Here is a 19,049-nt window from a genome sequence, read left to right on the forward strand (position 1 = left end):
TTCACTTGCCTTTTAACTTGCAAATTTATTAATCTGTACATTTTGATTTTGAATTATGTAAGCTGAAAAATGAATGTCACCACGATCAGGGCTATCAAGTAATCGACTGATTAAATGTAACCACCCTTTCAAGAGTCACCTTTGTAATTAGCTGATTCTTCCCTGTACAAATTCAGTGTTGAGTTAATTTAAAAGCAGTTGTGTCGTTGTAATAAGATAATTTGATAATTAGATCTGTAATGGATGTTTGAAAATATTTTTTCAGACACAACGGTATGTTATGTGACAGCAATCGACGTGGACACAGTAGGTATATTACGTTACGCCATTATCGCATCTGACGATAGTCAATTATTCGCTATAGAAGAATTTACGGGTCGTATTTATACGAGTGGCAATAGTTCCGCTGATTACGCAAAAAGCGACTATGAGGTAACTGTTGCATTATCTCTCATATCTTTTAAAAGTGAACCTTAATTCCAACTTTTTGAGGACACATAGCAAATTTCATAATGAAATCTTTATGTAATTTAGATTATGGAGAAACGCTACGTTTCAGTTCTATTGTTTTGACCGAAATCTATGAAATACGAAAGACAGAATTGCAATAAGTTTCAAAGTGAATTATTAAGCTTCACTTTTAGATTAACTTAGTCGTATCAGACGGCTTAAAATCAGATTCTACAGTCCTATTGGTTCGTACTGAAAACACTTCTGAAACTGGAAGTACGATTAAGTTTTTGGCAACAAACTATGAAGCAGTGATAACAGAAAACATGACATCGTCTATAATGGTGCAATTGTTGACTGTCTGTGCCATCAGTACGGTAAATGGTAGCCTTCTGTACAGCATTTTAAATCCAAGTAGTTATTTCATAGTCGGTGTTACATCCGGAATTATCAGTTGGACTGGTACAGCTATTGATCGGGAAAAAATGCCCGTAGTGAAACTAATTGTTCAGGTATGATTTTAGCACACTTGTCATTTCTTTTTCTAGCTTTATTAAGAGCTTTTATATTTTCTTTTTTTCTAAATTGGTAAAATAATTGATGAAAAATATTAGTGTACTGCTTAGGAAGATTTATTTTTGGCTGTAAAAATGATAGAACAAAGAAATCTCACTGAGAAATTAAAAATTTCCAGGCACGGCTATCAAATGGTGCTAACGAGCGAGCACAAAGTATTGTGACAATCAAAGTTGAGGACAAAAACGATTGCGAGCCACGCTTCATTGGTCTTCCCTATGAGCTTACTATCCCGCGTGATATTAAACTTGCTGATAAAGTGACCAATGTAAAGGCTGTCGATGCTGATGAGGGATTCAACGGTGCTGTTAGGTTCGTTACAGATGTGATTAAATTGAATTGAACAGAAAGGACGTATTTTCTAACAAAATTTTAAATCCTTCTCACCGGATACTTTTATGAAATCTACGTAACGGAAAAAAAGTCGGTTAAAGTCTTTTAAATAAGAACTTACAAAGTTAGATTCTAAGTAAGTAACTCCAGCAATGACACTTAAAACACTTCACTATTAGTTTTATAATTTGTAATGAAACGTTTCACCTATTTTAACTTAACTTAAACGGTAAATAAACCTTACTTAACCATATACAACTACTTATTTCAGGTATAAATTGAAAACAAGCACGGAGTATTTTGATATTAATGAGTACGATGGGAAGATCGTTATCAGTCGATCGCTTGAAATTGCTAACTTCGATAGTGTTTCACTAGAAGTTATTGCTGAAGATCAAGGTGAGCAAAAGATTGAAATTATTTTAAAGAAATTAAAGGAGAATTATTTATATTTTTTATTAAGTAATCATGTATTAGATCGTTATACATTCTTCATTTCTTATATAGCTTTCAACCGATTAATAGAAATTAGAGATTCCGAACTTTCCAATTGACTTTAAATTAAGAAATCAAAAAAATTTTCAAGCGAAAATTTTGGATAATTTCTGTTTTAGGAGAACCCTCTCTATCATCATCGGCTCATGTTGTGATACACATTGTTGATAGGAATATACCAATATTTGGTAATCGTTATCAGGAAGCCCATATTCTGGAAAGTGCAGCACCCGGTTCCTTGGTAACAAATGTTCATGCAGCAAGCATTGTAGGAGGTAGGATCGGCTATGCTATCAAATCTGGAAATGATGAAAATCGCTTCAGAATTGACTTTGACACAGGTAATTTTTCGGCTTCAATGTTAAATTGAACAGGAGGAAGTCTGTTAAATTTGATTCATATTTGCTTTTGCTGAAACAATATTCAAATTTCAATTATGTAACCTTGAAAAAAGCAGATCGTAGTTTATATTTTTTCATTTTCCAATCAGATTTATTCATCTTAGTTTCCATTTGTAATTAATTTGAAAGTTTTATGATTCGATTGTTTTGTTAAACTGTGCCGCAAATTTTCTTTCAAATCACTTCTTATGCTATCAAATTAATAATTTTTCTTTATATATGTTTTATGATTTTATCACTGTACTAACCATGTTATTTGCTCAGGTATGATAAACGTGCACAAACCGTTGGATCGAGAAAAATGCACCTTTTATAACCTAACTGTTGTTGCGATCGACGTCACTCGACAAGGAGTGCGGGCAGAAAGTTACGTGGTCGTGAACGTTGATGATATAAGTGATACTCCCCCTCACTTTACCCAATTTTTCTATAGTATATCAGTCAGTGAATCGGCAGCTATTGGTACCCAACTTTTGCAGGTTAGCAGATTTTTAAATCATTTGCTTGCTTTTAATGGATCAAGTTTTCAAAGCTGTGATACTTCATATTTCCTATTACTCTGATATTAATGTTGATGTTGCCATTGCCATTCAGATAACATTTAGTAGTTCATCACCTCAAATTCCAGATTGAAGCAATTGATCCGGACATAAATGATAATCATATTTCATATGGAATTACTGGACCAAATGCTTCAGGTAATTTTCATGTATCTGCAAAACATTACCAGCAATGGATGGCTGAAAGATTTCGTAGTACAGAATTATTCTAATCATGTAATAGCTGGGAATTAAAAATTTGAATTCCGACTTTTCTAGTTCTATAATTAATATGAATTTTTATGTGAAGAAGCATAACTAGACATTATAGTGCTTTCCGTGGATCCTCGAAGTGGTGTTATATCACTCATGAAATCGCTCGATTTCGAAACGATGCGCTTATTTAAATTTAAACTAACTGCTTCTGATTCTATGCAGTTAACGTCAGAAACAGTAAGCTTTTCAAATATTGATTTGATGCAATGTAAGAGATGATAACATCATTTCATATTATGAAAAAATTTTTAACGCTTTTCTTTAAATCTTTTATTTTATGTGGCAGCTTGTTCCTTATAGCTCAGCTTGTTTCTTATCACTTCAATTTTCAGGATTTGCTATTGCACGTTACGGATGCGAATGATGTTGCTCCAAGATTTATTTCAAAAACATTTAACAGCGTAGTAGAAAGTGAAACTCCCATTAATCATTTCATTACGAAATTGGACGCTTCTGATGAGGTGACATGTCCAAATTTTACACCAATCTTTCTTAGAACTGAGTTTGAAAGTTTTCTTGAAGTTTATGAATCGCTGATTTCACAGTTATTAGGTTAAGGAACTAAAATATTAAAGGAGTCTTGAAATGTTGCAGGATATCATGTCAAATCTTGGAGATGGCAATCGATTCCTGTTTTCCATCATAGACGGTGATGTAACCTTGCTGCAAATCAACCAGTCCACGGGTGTTGTATCACTGTTACGAGCAGTTGCTGAGGATGATCTTAACATTGGTAAAAAACACTTTAACGTTTCAGTCAGCGATGGTATTTTCACGGATTTTTGCTTGTTGATAGTGAAAATTGTCAGAAGCCCAAGTGAACACCAGTTACCACGTTTTGAGCGGATGCATTATTCTGCAGCTGTACAGGAAAATGGGTAAGGTATTATTTGATAGCCCCAATAAAATAATACAGTTACTTATAATGAGTAACTTAGATGATTGGAAGTTTTTTTTAGACCAATTGGTATGACTGTGATGACTGTTCAAGCGTATAATGGTATACCTCCTCTAAGATATTCATTTAACGGTTGTCATGAAAATTGTTCTGGAATACTGAATATAGATGAAACGACAGGCAAAGTTTACACGAGGTTTGTTATCTGTCAACCATAGAAAATATGTAAGCACTTGTCCATCTTGTTTGCTAAAAAATTCAATTAAAAACCGAACTTTATAATAATTTTTTTTTAAAGAAATTTATTTGATTACGAAGCGCAACGCATTCATCAATTCGTCATTATGGTTACCGATGCTGGTGATCGATGTGCTTTTGCGACATTAACTTTGAGTGTAATTGATGAAAATGACAATATCCCGCAATTTATCTCTTCAAAGGTTGAGATATCAGTACCGGTTGATTCACGTCCTGGAGAATCAGTTTTAATGGTGATTGTCTTAAACAGTTTATTCAAATAATTCTGATCTGAACGATTACTAGAATCGCATCTCTCTTTCTTTCTTTTTTTCTTTTTGTTCTCGATTTTGTGATGAAATTGATATTTTGTCAAGACTGCTGCAAATTAAATGAATGTGTTAATAAAATCAAAGAAATCTTTCAGAGATTGTTAATTCAAACTTGCCCATTTCTAGGTATTTGCTTTTGATTACGATGTTGACGATGAGCTGGAATACAGTATTGTTGATAGTGATGAAATTCGTTCCAAATATTTTACAATTCATCCAAAACAAGGATTGATTAGTGTTAAGGAACTATTAAATGATCTTGGTTTGTTGTTTTTATGTGTGGGCTAATTAGGAACAATTATTAATGTTTTGAATTTTGAATTCCTTTTTTCTTGGTTTTATCGGCTGATTGCTTTATCTGCATTTCTTGTTATTTTAATATGCTTTATTCTGAACTGAACTGATTAGGATGTCAGATTCAGAGTTAGGTTTCGTTTGAAATTTGTGCGAGATTGTTGAGTCATTTTCAGTTGGTGAACAAATTTCTTTATTTGTTCGTGTGACGGACAGTGCAGATCCTCCTCATCAGAATGAAACATCTGTTATATTAAATGTCAGTCCGATTGTTCATCTTCCGAAATTTTCTACACAACATTTCCTTTTTTCGGTGTCGGAAGATGTGCCTATTGGAACAGTTGTGGGTCGTCTTCAACAGGATTCGCAACTCGGTAACATGTTTGAAATTAATTAAACTCAAAATTGAGATAGTAAAACTATTGCAGTACTAATTTGCTTGTTCACAGTGATGAGAACTCTCATGAATGATAAGTAGAACCAGCAATTTCCTCTTACGAATATGCGAATTTAAATTATCATAGTTGCATTTTGATCTAATCATTTTGGGCGTGAATCTTTCATTGTGACAGAAATTTCAGAACTTTCGGATGTTTTTTTTTCATTGGTTTCAATGGATAATTTATCTGATTTTCCGTTTTCCGTGAAACAAGAAAGTGGACAAATTGTTGTGAACAGTGTGCTGGATTATGAGAAAGTTTGTTTTAAATTGAAATTCTTGTTAGAACTGGATGGATTAAATAGAACATTTAATCTTCAATATCATTGGAGCGATATTTCTGCCGTATTAAGTGCTCTGTGATTCCTCATATTGAAAGGAATCTTTGAATCGAACTATGTTGATTTTTGAATTGAACCAACCGGAATGTGCTCCAATTATGAGCAAGACGGACGGTGCCTCCCTCTGATTGTTTTCCTCATTCTTCCGATTCCTCTTAATGATGTGATATATCTTCTGTGCTTTCAGAAGTCTCTGAGAGAGCATTCAGTACCAGATTTGTAAATTGAAAAAAAAAAAAAAAATGTACTGCACCATCAAGATTAGCAGAGATAAGTAAACCGATTTTCTACATGTCACAAGCATTTGTGTTTACACCACAAGTTCCTACGTATACACACGCTTTCCTCATGAGATACACACTTTAATCGTTTAAGAAGTTGGAATATAAAGAAGTATGAAATTTTCATCTTGTTCTTTTCAGACACGCGAAATACGCTTCTTGGTGAGTTTGCACTCACAGAGACAACTTAACGCAAAGGCTGTTTCTTTGGTGACAGTAAGAATAACGGATGTAAATGATAACAAGCCACGCTTTGAAATTACCTCCGAACGTGTCGTTATTTCGGAAGATTTGCCAATTGGAAGCAGTATTACGATTATTAGAGCAGTAGATGAGGATGCTGTGGGTTTGAACTCGAAAGTTCAGTATTTCTTGGAAGAGGTATTAAAATTGTTTGATTGATTTTGGATTGATTTGATGTCATATAATCTTACTCGTTTTTCTTTTTTGAATGGGAATTCTCGAAATATTTTTAAAAATCACCATATTTTTATTTAGTCTATCAAGCTTGTATTCTTTGTCCGATTTTAGGGCAATAACAGTAGTACTTTTAAATTGGACCAAGAAACAGGTTGGCTTTCACTGTTTAAAGAAGTTGACAGAGAGGTAATAGAAGAGTATGCGCTAATAGTTAATGCTCGAGATGGAGGTGGACAAAGCACACGGAAGAAAATAACTGTTGTCCTCAAAGATGTCAATGATTCACCTCCGCAATTCTCACAGGAAACTTATTTTATTGAACAATATATGGAGGATTTAAGAGTGGGGCAGGACATTTTGCAACTTCAAGTTCATGTAAGTAATTCTGATCATGCTGTCTTTTTTTAATTTTATTTTAATGACTTGGTTGTTTGAAACATCTGTATTCTGTCCTTTATAAGGTCATCAATTAGCTTCAGAATATTTCCAGTAATTTGCTTTAAATTGAATAATAATATTTTTTCTGCTACGTAATTGATAAAAAACAGGATCCTGATTTGTATCCCAACAATGTTACCAGTTTGTATATTATGAGAGGCAACGAACATGGAATCTTTGGATTGGAAATGAACAGTCTTGTACTTCATAAACTTCCAACAGATTCAGATTCTCTTGAGTCGCATCTTTTGATACTTGCACACGACGGAAAGTACACAGCAACAGCTGAAGTTGTGGTACGCAGTTATGAATATTAGTTTTACTCCTTTTTTTTTCTATCAGATGAATAAATTTACTAAATTCCATTTTTTCATTTAATTGGTTGTTTTATTTATAATTTCTAATTTGCATACCATTGTTTTATTTGTAATTTTCACTAATTTGCATACCACTGTTTTATTAACAATTTCTAATTTGCATATCCAGATGCCGCAGTATTTAAATACTTAATCTTTCAGAATAGACAAAATTTAAGAAAGATAAGGTGTTAGAAAGATAAAGTGTTACAATCGATTTACACACAGTCAGATTTTCATGAAACGATTGTTTAATAACTACCGTCTTAATTGTTTTAATTGAAATTACTGACCTTGTTGATTAAATGTCTCACATTTATCGTTGCAGGTGAAATTGCTGTCAAATTTTTCACAGTTTCAATGTGAACCGAGAGAAATCCTTAGAAATATAACAGAAGATTCACCAACTGGCACTATTATTAAAATGGGATATCAGAAAGTGCGGAAATCGTTACGCTTCTATCTTACCGGATCGGAATCAAACTTGTTTGCTGTTGAAAACAGCGGAACAGTAGTTGTTCGTGACCAACTTAGTTCACATATTTCAAATCAGGTTTATTTTTTTTGGTTCTTCTTTCTTTTTTTTGTAACATGATGAATCGATTTTCAATATCGTATGTCTTTTTTAAATTACACGATTTACCAATTTACTTGTCCAAGTGAATGATGGAACTGACTTTGCATCCGATTAGCGAGCAAATTTTCAGGTCGAGCTGTTTCTTCGGGCGGAAAGTCCAGAAAGCTTATGCATTCAGCGCATAATTGTTAAAATTGAAAGAACAAGTAAAGGCAGAGTTACGTTTACGCAGCCTGTTTTTTACGGTATGGTTCGAGAAAATCGTAATGCAACGAAAGAGGAAAAAGTATTCGCAACCAGGTTTGTACTTTATGATCAGTTCATGGTCATAATTGTTACATGGTTAGAGAAAAATTTAATCCAAAATAGCAGCACATCCTATTTTATCCTATTAACCTCTTCTATCATTAAAGGCGTAGATGTAAACAAGTGAATCTAATTTGCGATTCTTGAATGCATGTAAATATTGATGCAACTTCGCAAGTGACACGAGTTTAAATTCATATTTGCGAAGTTTTATTAGGGCGCACGATTTATGAAAAATGGATTGATGAAGTAAAACAGACTTTATATCTTTAGATATTATTTTCCAAAATTTAGCTTCAGAACATTTTGAAATTTTGCAATTTACCAGTAGAACTTAAACATGCAAAACTCGAATATTAATTGAAGCTTAAATACTGTATATTATCTTTACTATTTAAAAACATATCTCATACTGTTTTATATCTTCTTAATTTTCGCTTCTGTGCACTTAGTACATCATCATTAGAAAATATGCTAAGTGAATTGCTCTAATTTGTATAATATTTTCTGAGGTAAATTTTCTAGTTTTAAAATTCAAAAAACTATTTTCTAGACTGGAAACAACCATTGACGATCTGGATGGTATTGGTAGTGTCACATTTAAATTTGCAAATAATAGTAATCAGTATCTGGATTTATTTGATATTGATAGCGAAACTGGTGTTATAGCAGCGATTTCTTCTCTTGACCGAGAAATTAAGGATCAATACGACTTCTCAGTCCTAGCTGTTAGCACAGCAGGGAATAGTGCAGAAGGTTTCTATTAAAATTTGAACAAATTTGACAAGTGATTTGATTATTAAATCAAAGTTCATCATCTAAATATCCTTATCTGCTTAATATTATCCATTACTGAAATCAAAATATGCTTGTTAAAAAAAAAGTCAGAGCACAGAAATTTCTACTGAAATAAGAATGCTTGCTTAATCTTTGCATATATATTATAAATTACTCCAAACCAACTCGATTAAATTGAACTTCGAGTTTGTTCAATTTCTATTCTCATAGTAAATGCTCGTGTACATTACCAGCTGCTTGATTGCAGCAAAAGTAATTATTGATGTGGGTGATGTAAATGACAATGCACCTGTATTTGAACAGAATATTTATCATCTGCGAATTGCCGAGGATGAAGCACTTGGGAAAGAGTTACTTCAGTTGAAAGCCTATGGAGGTGATGACAAGGAAATTATCAGTTACCAAATGCAGGCCTCTGATGATGTCGCTAAATATCTAAGCATTGATGCTAACAGTGGTAATTTTTTTTCTCACTCTAATCTTTAACCGATTGTCCAGATTCATAGCCATGTTTTTGATATGAAAACGATTCCTGATGCTAGTTTTTCAGGTTTGTTGAAACTAGCTTCTGTACTGGATTTCGAAAAATTGGAAAAATTCATGGTATCTGTTATTGCAACAGATTCCGGAAAACCTCCACTAAATTCAACATGTGAAATAGATGTCGAAATTCTGGATGTAAACGATAATCCACCGCTTTTTATGCAACATATTTACCGAGCTATGGTTTTGGAGAATATGCAGCGCGGTACTAAAGTTGTGCAGGTAGTGTCATTAAATTAATGGTTCGTGCATTCCATGTCATCCTACTGTAAATTGCCTTTGTTTTGGATCGCAGTGTTGAATTAAGTGGTAGAAAATGTCAGATGGTTAGTTAGTAAAGAGAAAATGTGGGAAGTGGAATAATTTTTTATTTTTTACTACAAGTCGTAATTTCTTCTATTCCTGTTCAGGTATTGGCAAATGATCCAGACAGTGAACATTTTGGCCGAGTATCTTATTCGATAACAAACGATGCAGTTGGCTTCACTATCGAGGAAGATGGGTGGATTACAACCACCGAAATGCTTGATCGTGAAGTGGTGCGCTTTTGTCGCTTTACTGTCTAATTAGTTGACAGTTTTCCTTATATTTGCCATATCCAGCAGAATCAGTAGTTTACTGAAAATTTTCGAATTTTTTCTCTAAATTTGAATTAGTAATGTTTCAATTTTTAGATATTGTAATTATTTTAAAATAAATGTTAGTTATAGGAGCTAATATTATGTGTGTTTACCTATGAAGAAAGCAAAAATAGTAAAAAAATTTCGTTATTAAAATTGAATCGGGCGGTAAATCTTACAATCAATTGTATTTAGTAAAGACGATGGTTGTCATTTTGCTGTCACTACAACAGAATTTTATTCATCAAGAACAAAACTAGTATTTTTCTCATCCTCTTACTATTTCTCAGCATCCTAGAAGCATATTTTTCGGAATTGTAGGATAATGCACAATTCCAGCAATCATAACTTCTCACTTAAAAGTTGACAGTGTAACAACTATGGTCAGTTGTATATAATGTCTAACTTTTTGCAGAAGAGTACTTATCGTTTGATAGTGAAAGCAGTGGATGGTGGTACTCCACCTCTCTCTGATTCCACAATTGTTGAGATTGAAGTTGAGGATGAGAATGATAATGCTCCCGTTTTTAAGCATTGCAATATGACTGCTGTTGTTCAGGTATTTCGTTTGTTTTTATTTAGTGAATTAACTTTATTATTATTGTTTGTCTCTTTCAAATTGTTGTTTATCTCCTTTGACATAATTAGGAGGCATCTGATCTCCAGTTGGTATTTTATCTCTTGACAATAAGGAATTAATGATATAACTAATTTTCAATATCTTCAGTAAAATAGCAACATGTCAGTGTCACTTTGCCACCACTTATCACCTTTTCTCTTTTAAGCAGTTCTCAAAACTCAAATTTAATGTTCAGAATTAATTTTCTAAGCTCACTATCGCTTCATCCATTCTTTCATTCATAAAAAAATTTCGTTTTAGTTGTCTTTTACATTGTGCTTACATATTTATGAAAATATTTATCTTTCTTGTTTCAATAGCTTCAGTATTTTATTCATATCATTGTTTTAGTCTTTTGATTGTTCTATCTATTTTGCTTTGTAATCCACTCAGTGCTTTTTGAAAAATTATTTGTAGTTAATACTTAAGTTTTTTCTAGGAAAGTGTTGAACCTGGACATGTTATACTGCCAATCTTCATTACTGATAACGATAAAGAACCAAATACCGGTCCGTATAGGTTGGAAATTATTGGAGACGGTGCTTCATTATTTGCTTTTGATCGTAACCTGAACCTAATCACTACAAAACGGTTGCCACCACATGCCAAAAAAGAAGTTTATCTTTTGTCGGTATGTTTTTAAATTTCACACGATTTATTTCTTCTTTAATTTTAATTTTAGGTTTTCTGAGATCAAATGATGACAGCTTCGGTATGAAATTAGTAATAATATTTAAATTTATCAAAATTTGAAGAATTTCGTGCTTTATTTCTTTCAATTTTTTTTTTTATTTTTCAGGTTAAAGTTTCTGATAGAGATAATTTATCAACGGAATGCCCAATGACGTTGTTTGTTAAAGAGGAAAGTCGCCATGCACCGCAGAGCAATCCATTGAAAATTACTCTGAATACACTGATGGGAGAATTTCTGGGTGGGATCGTAGGTAAAATCATGGCGACAGATGAAGTTAGCATTTGGTATTTAGCAAATAATCACTGATAATATCACGGGTTGTAACGTGTAACACTCTCTCATCAGTTCTATCATGTATAACCGTTGCTAACGCAAATATGCGTCATTTTCTTAACTTATAGGACTCAACGGATATGCTGCGTTATTCATTAGCTGATCGCGAAGCCAGTGCTAATACCATCTGGTCGAATCACCAGCATTCTAAAATTCCATTTAGTATTGATTCGGAAACAGGTGATATCATCGGTGAAGCTGATCTTCTTGCGGGAACTTACCGTTTTAATGTTTCTGTGACCGATGGTAAATATATCGCTGTGGTGCCAGTTGTAATTGATGTAAGTGTTAGTTCACCGTAAGTTAATAAACACTGCAGTAAATAATTAGCATACTACTGCTGTTTGTGATTAGTGTTCAGTGATTCGAATACTCATACTGATTATTCAATTTTAGGTGCTTCATATTTCCTTAAATGAAAACAAGTTTAAACTTTTTTTGCTCAGATTGAAAATAGAAAACAATACGACAAAGTGTGATTGTAAGTTCAAAAATCGTGGATCCTTCTGAAAATCATGGATTTTAGGTGATCTCAATTGACCAGGATGCATTGGATCATTCCGTAAGCGTTCGGATTCATAATCTTTTGGGAGAAACATTTTTTAACAAACACGTCAAGAATTTCATGCACTCTTTGTCTAGATTCCTGAATGTAAAACCACAAAACGTTCGGATTTTATCTGTGCAATCCACTTTGGGTAAGTTAATACTTTTCACATTGTTTGACAAACTTTTTGCTAAATGTGATGAGTTTCTGATCTTTATTCATTATTCTTACTTTACATATTAAATATTTTTCGAATAATTTGAATATCATTTCATTTCCAATTTGCCCTGAGTTGGTCGCTTTTAAAAGTAAAACATAATCTGACATTATGTAAGTAAAAGTAATTTAGTCCGACATCATCTTCTTGCCCGTCAGTTGAATAATAAAACGACATCAGAGCAGGACTTGGATATTCTATTCACAGTATCACGGGCTGATTCTCGTGGATATCATCGACCTAATTTCATTCGACAAAGACTTGAAGATAATGTTGCTCAATTAAGCGATGATATTGGCCGAGAGGTTTTTTAATAGTTACATTTTATAATATCAAAATGCTTATTATAAATGTGGGTCAAATTTTGAAAAATACCCGAAAATCTTAGAAGAAAGATTATAGGTTAAGCTTCTCGATTCAACATTTCACGACCCAAAATCCGCTTTCGTAGGATAACTAAAACATAACTGGAACAATGGGACTGTCATCGTAACCCATAAGTTTCAGATGTTTCAGAAAATAATGTGTATTACGCCTTAAATTTTGCTTCCGCACTTCACCTCAAAAGAATAAAAAAAAATTCTGAAAGGGAATTTTCAGAATATTTTCACTGCGTGCGTTGGAAGGTGGAAAGTATTAATTAGTCTTTTTTTTTGTTTTCTTTCGTGGAAGATTTTCATTCCACATTAAGTTCGACTGTTTATCTTCATTAAGTTTGAACTTACGCTTTTCTTGCCATAGATTATATCAATAATAACGGAAATGTGTCGACGAGACGTATGTGCTAATGGCGAATGCAGGGATCGTTTATATTTGGATGACACTCATAATGTCTGCTATAAGACCGATCGTCAGTCATTCAGCGCTCCTGTGCACCTCAGAACCTACGATTGTACATGCCGGACTGGTTATGCCGGGAAGCGTTGTGATATACCAGTTGATAAATGCAGTCGTGATCAGTGCACCAAGGAAGAGGTCATTTATTGTGCGTATCGTAGAGAAGATTCCATCCACCTCATTTTACTTTCTCAAATATGCTTTAGTATATATAACAGACTTGAAGTAAAATTTTAAATCTTACGTAAATTCGACGTGGTAGTACTGACCATACTTTTAATCAAAGTCAACACTTCAAACAGCGTAAAATAGACTAATGATTGCTAATTACATTGATTAATTATTAAATGCACAGTCGTTCTGTTGTTTAATTAAACATTTACTTGTTTACAACAAAACTGATGCTAGAGTAATGTAATTATAGATTTAGAAACTTTCAAATTTTAGAAGGCCATATAGATGAAATACTAAATCAACGTATTGTTGGAAATTGCAGATATGCGTTCCGATGAATACAGACATTGGGTTTGATTGCATTTGCCCACCAGGCACTACTGGCGATCGTTGTGATGCGACCGTTTGCGGTAGAGATAGGCGAGAATGCAGTCAAGGTTAGTTGAAATAGACTTTTGTTTTAAAAAGTTAGCAGTAAGTGACAGTTAAAACAGATAAGTTGAATTCCTCAAAAAATGTGCTTCAGTTGTTTTTAAATTTTCTAAATTATGTTCTATCTTCGCATTTCTTAAAAAGTTTTCTGTGCTGTTACAGGTGCGGAAATTGGAGTTGGTGGTGATGGCTTTTTCCAGATAACCGTTGCAAACTCCGTAGAACGGCGACTGGAGTTAACGATTTATTTCCGGACTACAAGTGCAGATGCAGTCATTATGTACGGAGCTGGCAATTCAGACTTTCATACCATTGAGGTGAACAGAGACATCTCTTGCACATTTTCTTTTTTATAAAAGTTTGAAAGAAAACTACAAATTTTAGTTATCACAAGATTTGTTCGAATTTTAGGTTGAGAGACGATATGTACAATATCGCTGGAACTGCGGTACTGGACCGGGAGTAGTTCGCATTAACCAGCAGACGGTTAGTGATGGCAAATGGCATTCTTTAAAAGTATCGAGAAGAAGCAGGCACGCAAAACTTGTGCTGGACGGTTTGTATGAAAAGGAAGGTGACAGTCCACAGGGTAGTGACGTCGTAAACCTTTATCGACAAGATATAAGGTAATTTTAATATTATTAACAAACTATATTTTCTAGCTGCTTCTTATTATATTTATTTTTTGTTTAGAAATCTGGTCCTTGAAAAATTTATAGAACCTCAGTAATGGTTTTCTATTTCCACTGTATTTATATTTACTTTTAGACTTACTTTTGGTGCTATGGTTACACAATCGGTCGACGATAGTACTTTCACAACGGCAAATGATCTGAAGCCAATAGTAACCAAGGGAATGATCGGTTGTTTCGGGTTTGCTTTTTGTGCCATTTCAAAATGCGATGCTATAATTCTGTCTATCTATAACAGAATAGCTTTCGTCATGACATGTAGAAATTCTCATTATTTAACATTAGTTGCCTATAGTAATGAACCTTGAGTTTGAGTTTGGCTTAGTTACTGGGTGGATGAAGATTTATTTGAATATATGATTGAATCTTGATTTCTCCCATTGATCATTTATCTTTTTCATCCTTTAGGAACTACACCATCAGTTTTCAAGAGTTCATGTATGTCCTTTGACTACTTTTCGTTTTCATCTTATGACCAGTTCATTCCTTCTTTCTGTTATTTATAGTCTGATGACAAAGTATGGAAGTATTTTTAGACGTATTTCTGTTGATGGTTATGAAGTATCGAAGACGAAACAGAGTCTTTATCTCTATAATACTCGTTTAAACTGTAATGCTATCGTCAGTGCTCCGTGTGCTGCAAACCCCTGTAAAAACGAGGGTACTTGTATTCCTTCCAGTGAAAAAGCTTATGAGTAAGTTATTTTCTAATGTTTTAAGCAATCAGTATACAAAATATTGAAAATCATTTATAATTAATTGTTAGTTTACCAAAATTTCTTTCAATCATTTACTACTAGAATCTTTGGTGTATTAATATCTGCGCAAATATCTTTTGCCAGAAATCTTAGTATAATCAAATAGTTAATACCTATTAATTAATACACTTATATGTTTTTGCATACTTTTTTGTGATTATTTGTGGTTTGGATTCAAAATATTTTCTATTTTATCTTTCACGTTAATAACTTCAGATGTGCTTGTCCTCCCCGATATTCTGGTAGCAACTGTGAAATCGACCTAACACCGTGTGTTTCACGTCCTTGTCCTCGTGGTGTAGAATGTATCAATTTGCATAATGACTTTTACTGCAGCTGTCCACATGGCTTTACAGGGAAAACTTGCCAGTTGAGAGGTAAGTAACTCAGGTTGAGAGGTCTTATGATTTTTGGAAAGAAGATAAAGTTGCTTTTTTAATTATTTTTAAAAATACAGCAATTATTGCTTTGTATAATTTAAAAAGAAGTTGTAAATGTGTAAATATCATCCAATGGTATGTTCACGTTTTACGCACTAATTCAAGAGCAAGGAATGAAAATGACCTGTACATTATAGTGAAATATTAAGTATAGATTTATTAAGTGATTTTGATTTTTAGGAGATTGGGATCCATGTTTGTCAAATCCTTGTGGTCATTTTGGAAGTTGTATACGCTTGCCTCATTCTGCCACTTTCATATGTAATTGTTCCCATGGATATTCAGGAACAGCTTGTAAAGGTATACAATTGCACATAAATCTGTTTTTTGGGACAGTTGCCGAATTCTTCTTTTATTATTTACCGTGTTTTTTACAAAACCAGATGAAATTATGATAATATTAATACTAAATTTAATGTTTAATGCATAATATTAAAACCAATATTAAATTTAATGTATCATTAATAATGTAGCTATAATAATTTGTTTAAAACAAAGTGTTTAAAACAATGAAGTGATCCAAACTTGATGCAATTACACAGATAATAAACTAAAAGAATGGTAGCTTAAAATGGAAATTGAACGGAATAAGAAATGTTGCAGATCGAATAACGGATTTGATAGCAGATGGTTGGCCATTGAATGCAATCAAGATTGCTGGCTTGATTATCGTTATATTACTTCTCATAATCTTTGCCACCCTTATTATATGCATTTATTTGCGTATTAAAAAGTTCGATCTTTTTGGCTAGACTTAGCAAATAATATAACTAATAATAATAGTAATAGTAAATACTATAGTGAATTAATTATAATGCTACTAATAATAATGATGGATAATAATAATAGTGGATGGTGATAATAAATGGTAATAATAATGATGGTAACAATGATAATGCATTGATAATTAATAATAATGAATGGCAGTGATTTCAAGATGCCTAACGTTGATCTCAAATTCAGCATTAGCAAATATATACACCTTTACACTTCATTAGTTGAAGCAAACTTCATCAAAATTGTAGGAGTCGGAAATCACCGAAAGTAAGGGAAATGGAATACGAAACAAATAACTACAATCCACGAGTGTCAATGTCGTACGAAGGTGTGTCACATGCTGGTGTGACACCAGCACCACCGTTATTTCCGCGTTTACATAATAGCAATTACGAGAAAGGCTTGCCTACAGTTCAGGTAAAGATTATAGTTCTCAATTTCTTTTCTGCAAACGATGTTTTTTGAATTGATTAGATGAGAAATCAAGTTTTAGAAGATATTTATTAATTTAAGAATTCTTATTTCTCGAGCTGCTCAGTTGTTCAGCACTTGTGTGAATTTTTATTAAAATTACTTGGTCACTGACTATTGTTACCTTTTAAAATATAGACTTATACCGCTAGAAAATGAAACTTTTAAAATGTCGAACAGAAGTGAACAATTATAGGTACGTCCTCTCCCAATCCATGAACGAATAAGTAGCTCTTCGATCGGAGGTGCTAGTCGATCTCCTTCGTTAGCAGGTTCGAATAGATGCAGAATTCGTTGGATCGCAGAGTCGGGATCGATAAGAAATTGTGGTTCAGAACGTTGTATTGTTAGCTGCGATGAAATCGAACCTGTATGTTGATTTTCTTTTGATCATTGAATTTTTTCTTCTTGAATGAATTATTGAGTTATCTTCTCAGATATTGCAATAAAATAGCTCAATATGTTTAGCTTGCTAGCAATGAGACACTGAGAAGATATGGCGAAGTGATTATGGGAGATGATGATGAAATGGCAAGTTGCTCATCGTCCCAATTACAGTTATCCGTTGCTGATCGGTGTCGTCGATCTTCTGGGTAATGCAGAATTATTCATATTTTGTTGAAATGCTGCAATAAATTTTGTTTTCATGAATTTAACAATTAAACTTGTGTGCCACTTTTTTCTAGGCCAAGATATAAAACTGGGATGAAAAGGACAAGATATATCCGTGCGTCCAATGAGGCTCAAACAAAGGAAGATTGGCGTAAACAGTGTGAGAAAAGGGTAAACATATGAGTTTGTGAAATCTCATTGTGTGAATGTTGTTGATCTTTTTACAGCAGGATTTTCGTGTTTTGTATTTTCAGATAAATGAAGCTTGTGATGCAGCTGCTGAATTACGCGGTGAACGTCTGAAGAGTAGTGCTGGTATCAACAAGAATGTTACAAACGGTTAGTCACTTTGTTAGAAATTCATCAGTTTCACCATGAATTTGAATTAAACTTATTAGAATAGTTTGATTTATGTGAGAGTTGTAGATTGTTCATTAAATATAAAGGACGATGACGACTATATGACAATGCAACCGGTACATCGCAGAGTAATAATACAAAGTTCAGAGAGTCAAAGAAGACCACTGTTGGAGACAAGTGATAGTGATGGTTACTTTCTTTTTCCTTCTTTTGATGCACAAATACATTGAGGTTAATATCGTTTCTTTCACTTGTTTTTATGCATCTTTTTTTTCATATTTAAGGAATGGAAAGTGCTGATTTCTCATATCCAGATGAAGTGAAACCTTCACAGCACAGGAAACCTCCGCCTCCACCAGCGCATAATATTAAACGGAAAAACAGTAAAGCTATTGTCAGTAGTAGTGATGTCCCAAATCGTGTTTACGATGAACCAGCCATTGATGTTGGTGACAAAAAGTCTTCAAAGATAGTTAAGGTATTTTCCATTATTGAATCGAGAAAAAATTTTAATATGCAACCATTCAACTGATGTTGCTTTTGAATTGTTCACAAATAGTATTATTTCATATGCAATTATGTTTGTTTGAAACTGAAGAAAATTTTTTATTTCACTTTCTTCTTAGAAACAGAAGTTTGATGAAAGAGTCAATGTTGAAGCGCTTAAAATAAATGATAGTTGTAGAAAACGCAGTCAACCTCAGAATTAGCGCATTCATTGGAAAGATTTGAAGATTTCGGTAATATTGATGACAGTGACGATGATCGAACGGTGAACACTTCCACATCTTCAAATGTACATCAAACAATGGCTGTCCTTTGATTCGCTCTGCTGTTCTCACTTATATGTCGTATCTCTATTCCTTTAATTGTATCCTAAATTTTTCTTATTAACTACAATACGAGTTTTATGGCTATGTTCTGGGCTGTGATCTGATCACTTATGCGTGTTGTTCAAGTTGGCCCATTTTACTTTTACGTATCACATACAAAAATTGCACCATATCTAGCTTTTTTTTCATGCACTTAAGCTGATTCTAGTGACATTTGTTTCATATGCAGCCGCTCATTTCATAACTGTCCAGGAATTGATTAGAATTCCAGGAATATTCAAGAAGTCTTGAAATTTTAGAAAC

The 19,049-nt window shown here is 33.3% G+C and overlaps 1 protein-coding gene across 2 annotated transcripts in view; it reads left to right on the forward strand.

The window, feature by feature from the left end:
- Bma-cdh-4 overlaps positions 1-18,736 on the forward strand; it is a gene marked incomplete at both ends in the record, with an annotated part of 31,376 nt that extends 12,640 nt beyond the window's left edge. The window contains 47 exons of one of the 2 annotated variants that reach the window (XM_043076726.1): positions 266-432; positions 645-962; positions 1,145-1,338; positions 1,631-1,758; positions 1,974-2,195; positions 2,520-2,734; positions 2,884-2,953; positions 3,126-3,247; positions 3,403-3,531; positions 3,665-3,948; positions 4,030-4,164; positions 4,267-4,459; positions 4,664-4,799; positions 5,008-5,205; positions 5,413-5,528; positions 6,034-6,273; positions 6,424-6,687; positions 6,861-7,046; positions 7,435-7,659; positions 7,814-7,983; positions 8,543-8,745; positions 9,035-9,244; positions 9,338-9,552; positions 9,741-9,869; positions 10,366-10,509; positions 11,009-11,200; positions 11,369-11,536; positions 11,665-11,877; positions 12,123-12,294; positions 12,493-12,665; positions 13,102-13,335; positions 13,694-13,808; positions 13,966-14,120; positions 14,215-14,429; positions 14,572-14,676; positions 15,032-15,190; positions 15,470-15,630; positions 15,874-15,993; positions 16,297-16,426; positions 16,719-16,887; positions 17,138-17,311; positions 17,410-17,534; positions 17,628-17,724; positions 17,808-17,892; positions 17,980-18,102; positions 18,198-18,391; positions 18,599-18,736. In XM_043076726.1, the coding sequence (XP_042932660.1) occupies positions 266-432; positions 645-962; positions 1,145-1,338; positions 1,631-1,758; positions 1,974-2,195; positions 2,520-2,734; positions 2,884-2,953; positions 3,126-3,247; positions 3,403-3,531; positions 3,665-3,948; positions 4,030-4,164; positions 4,267-4,459; positions 4,664-4,799; positions 5,008-5,205; positions 5,413-5,528; positions 6,034-6,273; positions 6,424-6,687; positions 6,861-7,046; positions 7,435-7,659; positions 7,814-7,983; positions 8,543-8,745; positions 9,035-9,244; positions 9,338-9,552; positions 9,741-9,869; positions 10,366-10,509; positions 11,009-11,200; positions 11,369-11,536; positions 11,665-11,877; positions 12,123-12,294; positions 12,493-12,665; positions 13,102-13,335; positions 13,694-13,808; positions 13,966-14,120; positions 14,215-14,429; positions 14,572-14,676; positions 15,032-15,190; positions 15,470-15,630; positions 15,874-15,993; positions 16,297-16,426; positions 16,719-16,887; positions 17,138-17,311; positions 17,410-17,534; positions 17,628-17,724; positions 17,808-17,892; positions 17,980-18,102; positions 18,198-18,391; positions 18,599-18,736 (8,030 nt within the window). The remainder of the gene's footprint in view (positions 1-265; positions 433-644; positions 963-1,144; positions 1,339-1,630; positions 1,759-1,973; positions 2,196-2,519; positions 2,735-2,883; positions 2,954-3,125; positions 3,248-3,402; positions 3,532-3,664; positions 3,949-4,029; positions 4,165-4,266; positions 4,460-4,663; positions 4,800-5,007; positions 5,206-5,412; positions 5,529-6,033; positions 6,274-6,423; positions 6,688-6,860; positions 7,047-7,434; positions 7,660-7,813; positions 7,984-8,542; positions 8,746-9,034; positions 9,245-9,337; positions 9,553-9,740; positions 9,870-10,365; positions 10,510-11,008; positions 11,201-11,368; positions 11,537-11,664; positions 11,878-12,122; positions 12,295-12,492; positions 12,666-13,101; positions 13,336-13,693; positions 13,809-13,965; positions 14,121-14,214; positions 14,430-14,571; positions 14,677-15,031; positions 15,191-15,469; positions 15,631-15,873; positions 15,994-16,296; positions 16,427-16,718; positions 16,888-17,137; positions 17,312-17,409; positions 17,535-17,627; positions 17,725-17,807; positions 17,893-17,979; positions 18,103-18,197; positions 18,392-18,598) is intronic. The other variant, XM_043076727.1, reaches the window with a different exon arrangement.
- Between the last annotated feature and the right edge of the window lie 313 nt (positions 18,737-19,049).

The sequence above is a fragment of the Brugia malayi genome (assembly GCF_000002995.4).
Source record: "Brugia malayi strain FR3 genome assembly, contig: Bm_v4_Chr1_scaffold_001, whole genome shotgun sequence".
Classification (NCBI taxonomy): Eukaryota; Metazoa; Nematoda; class Chromadorea; order Rhabditida; family Onchocercidae; genus Brugia; species Brugia malayi.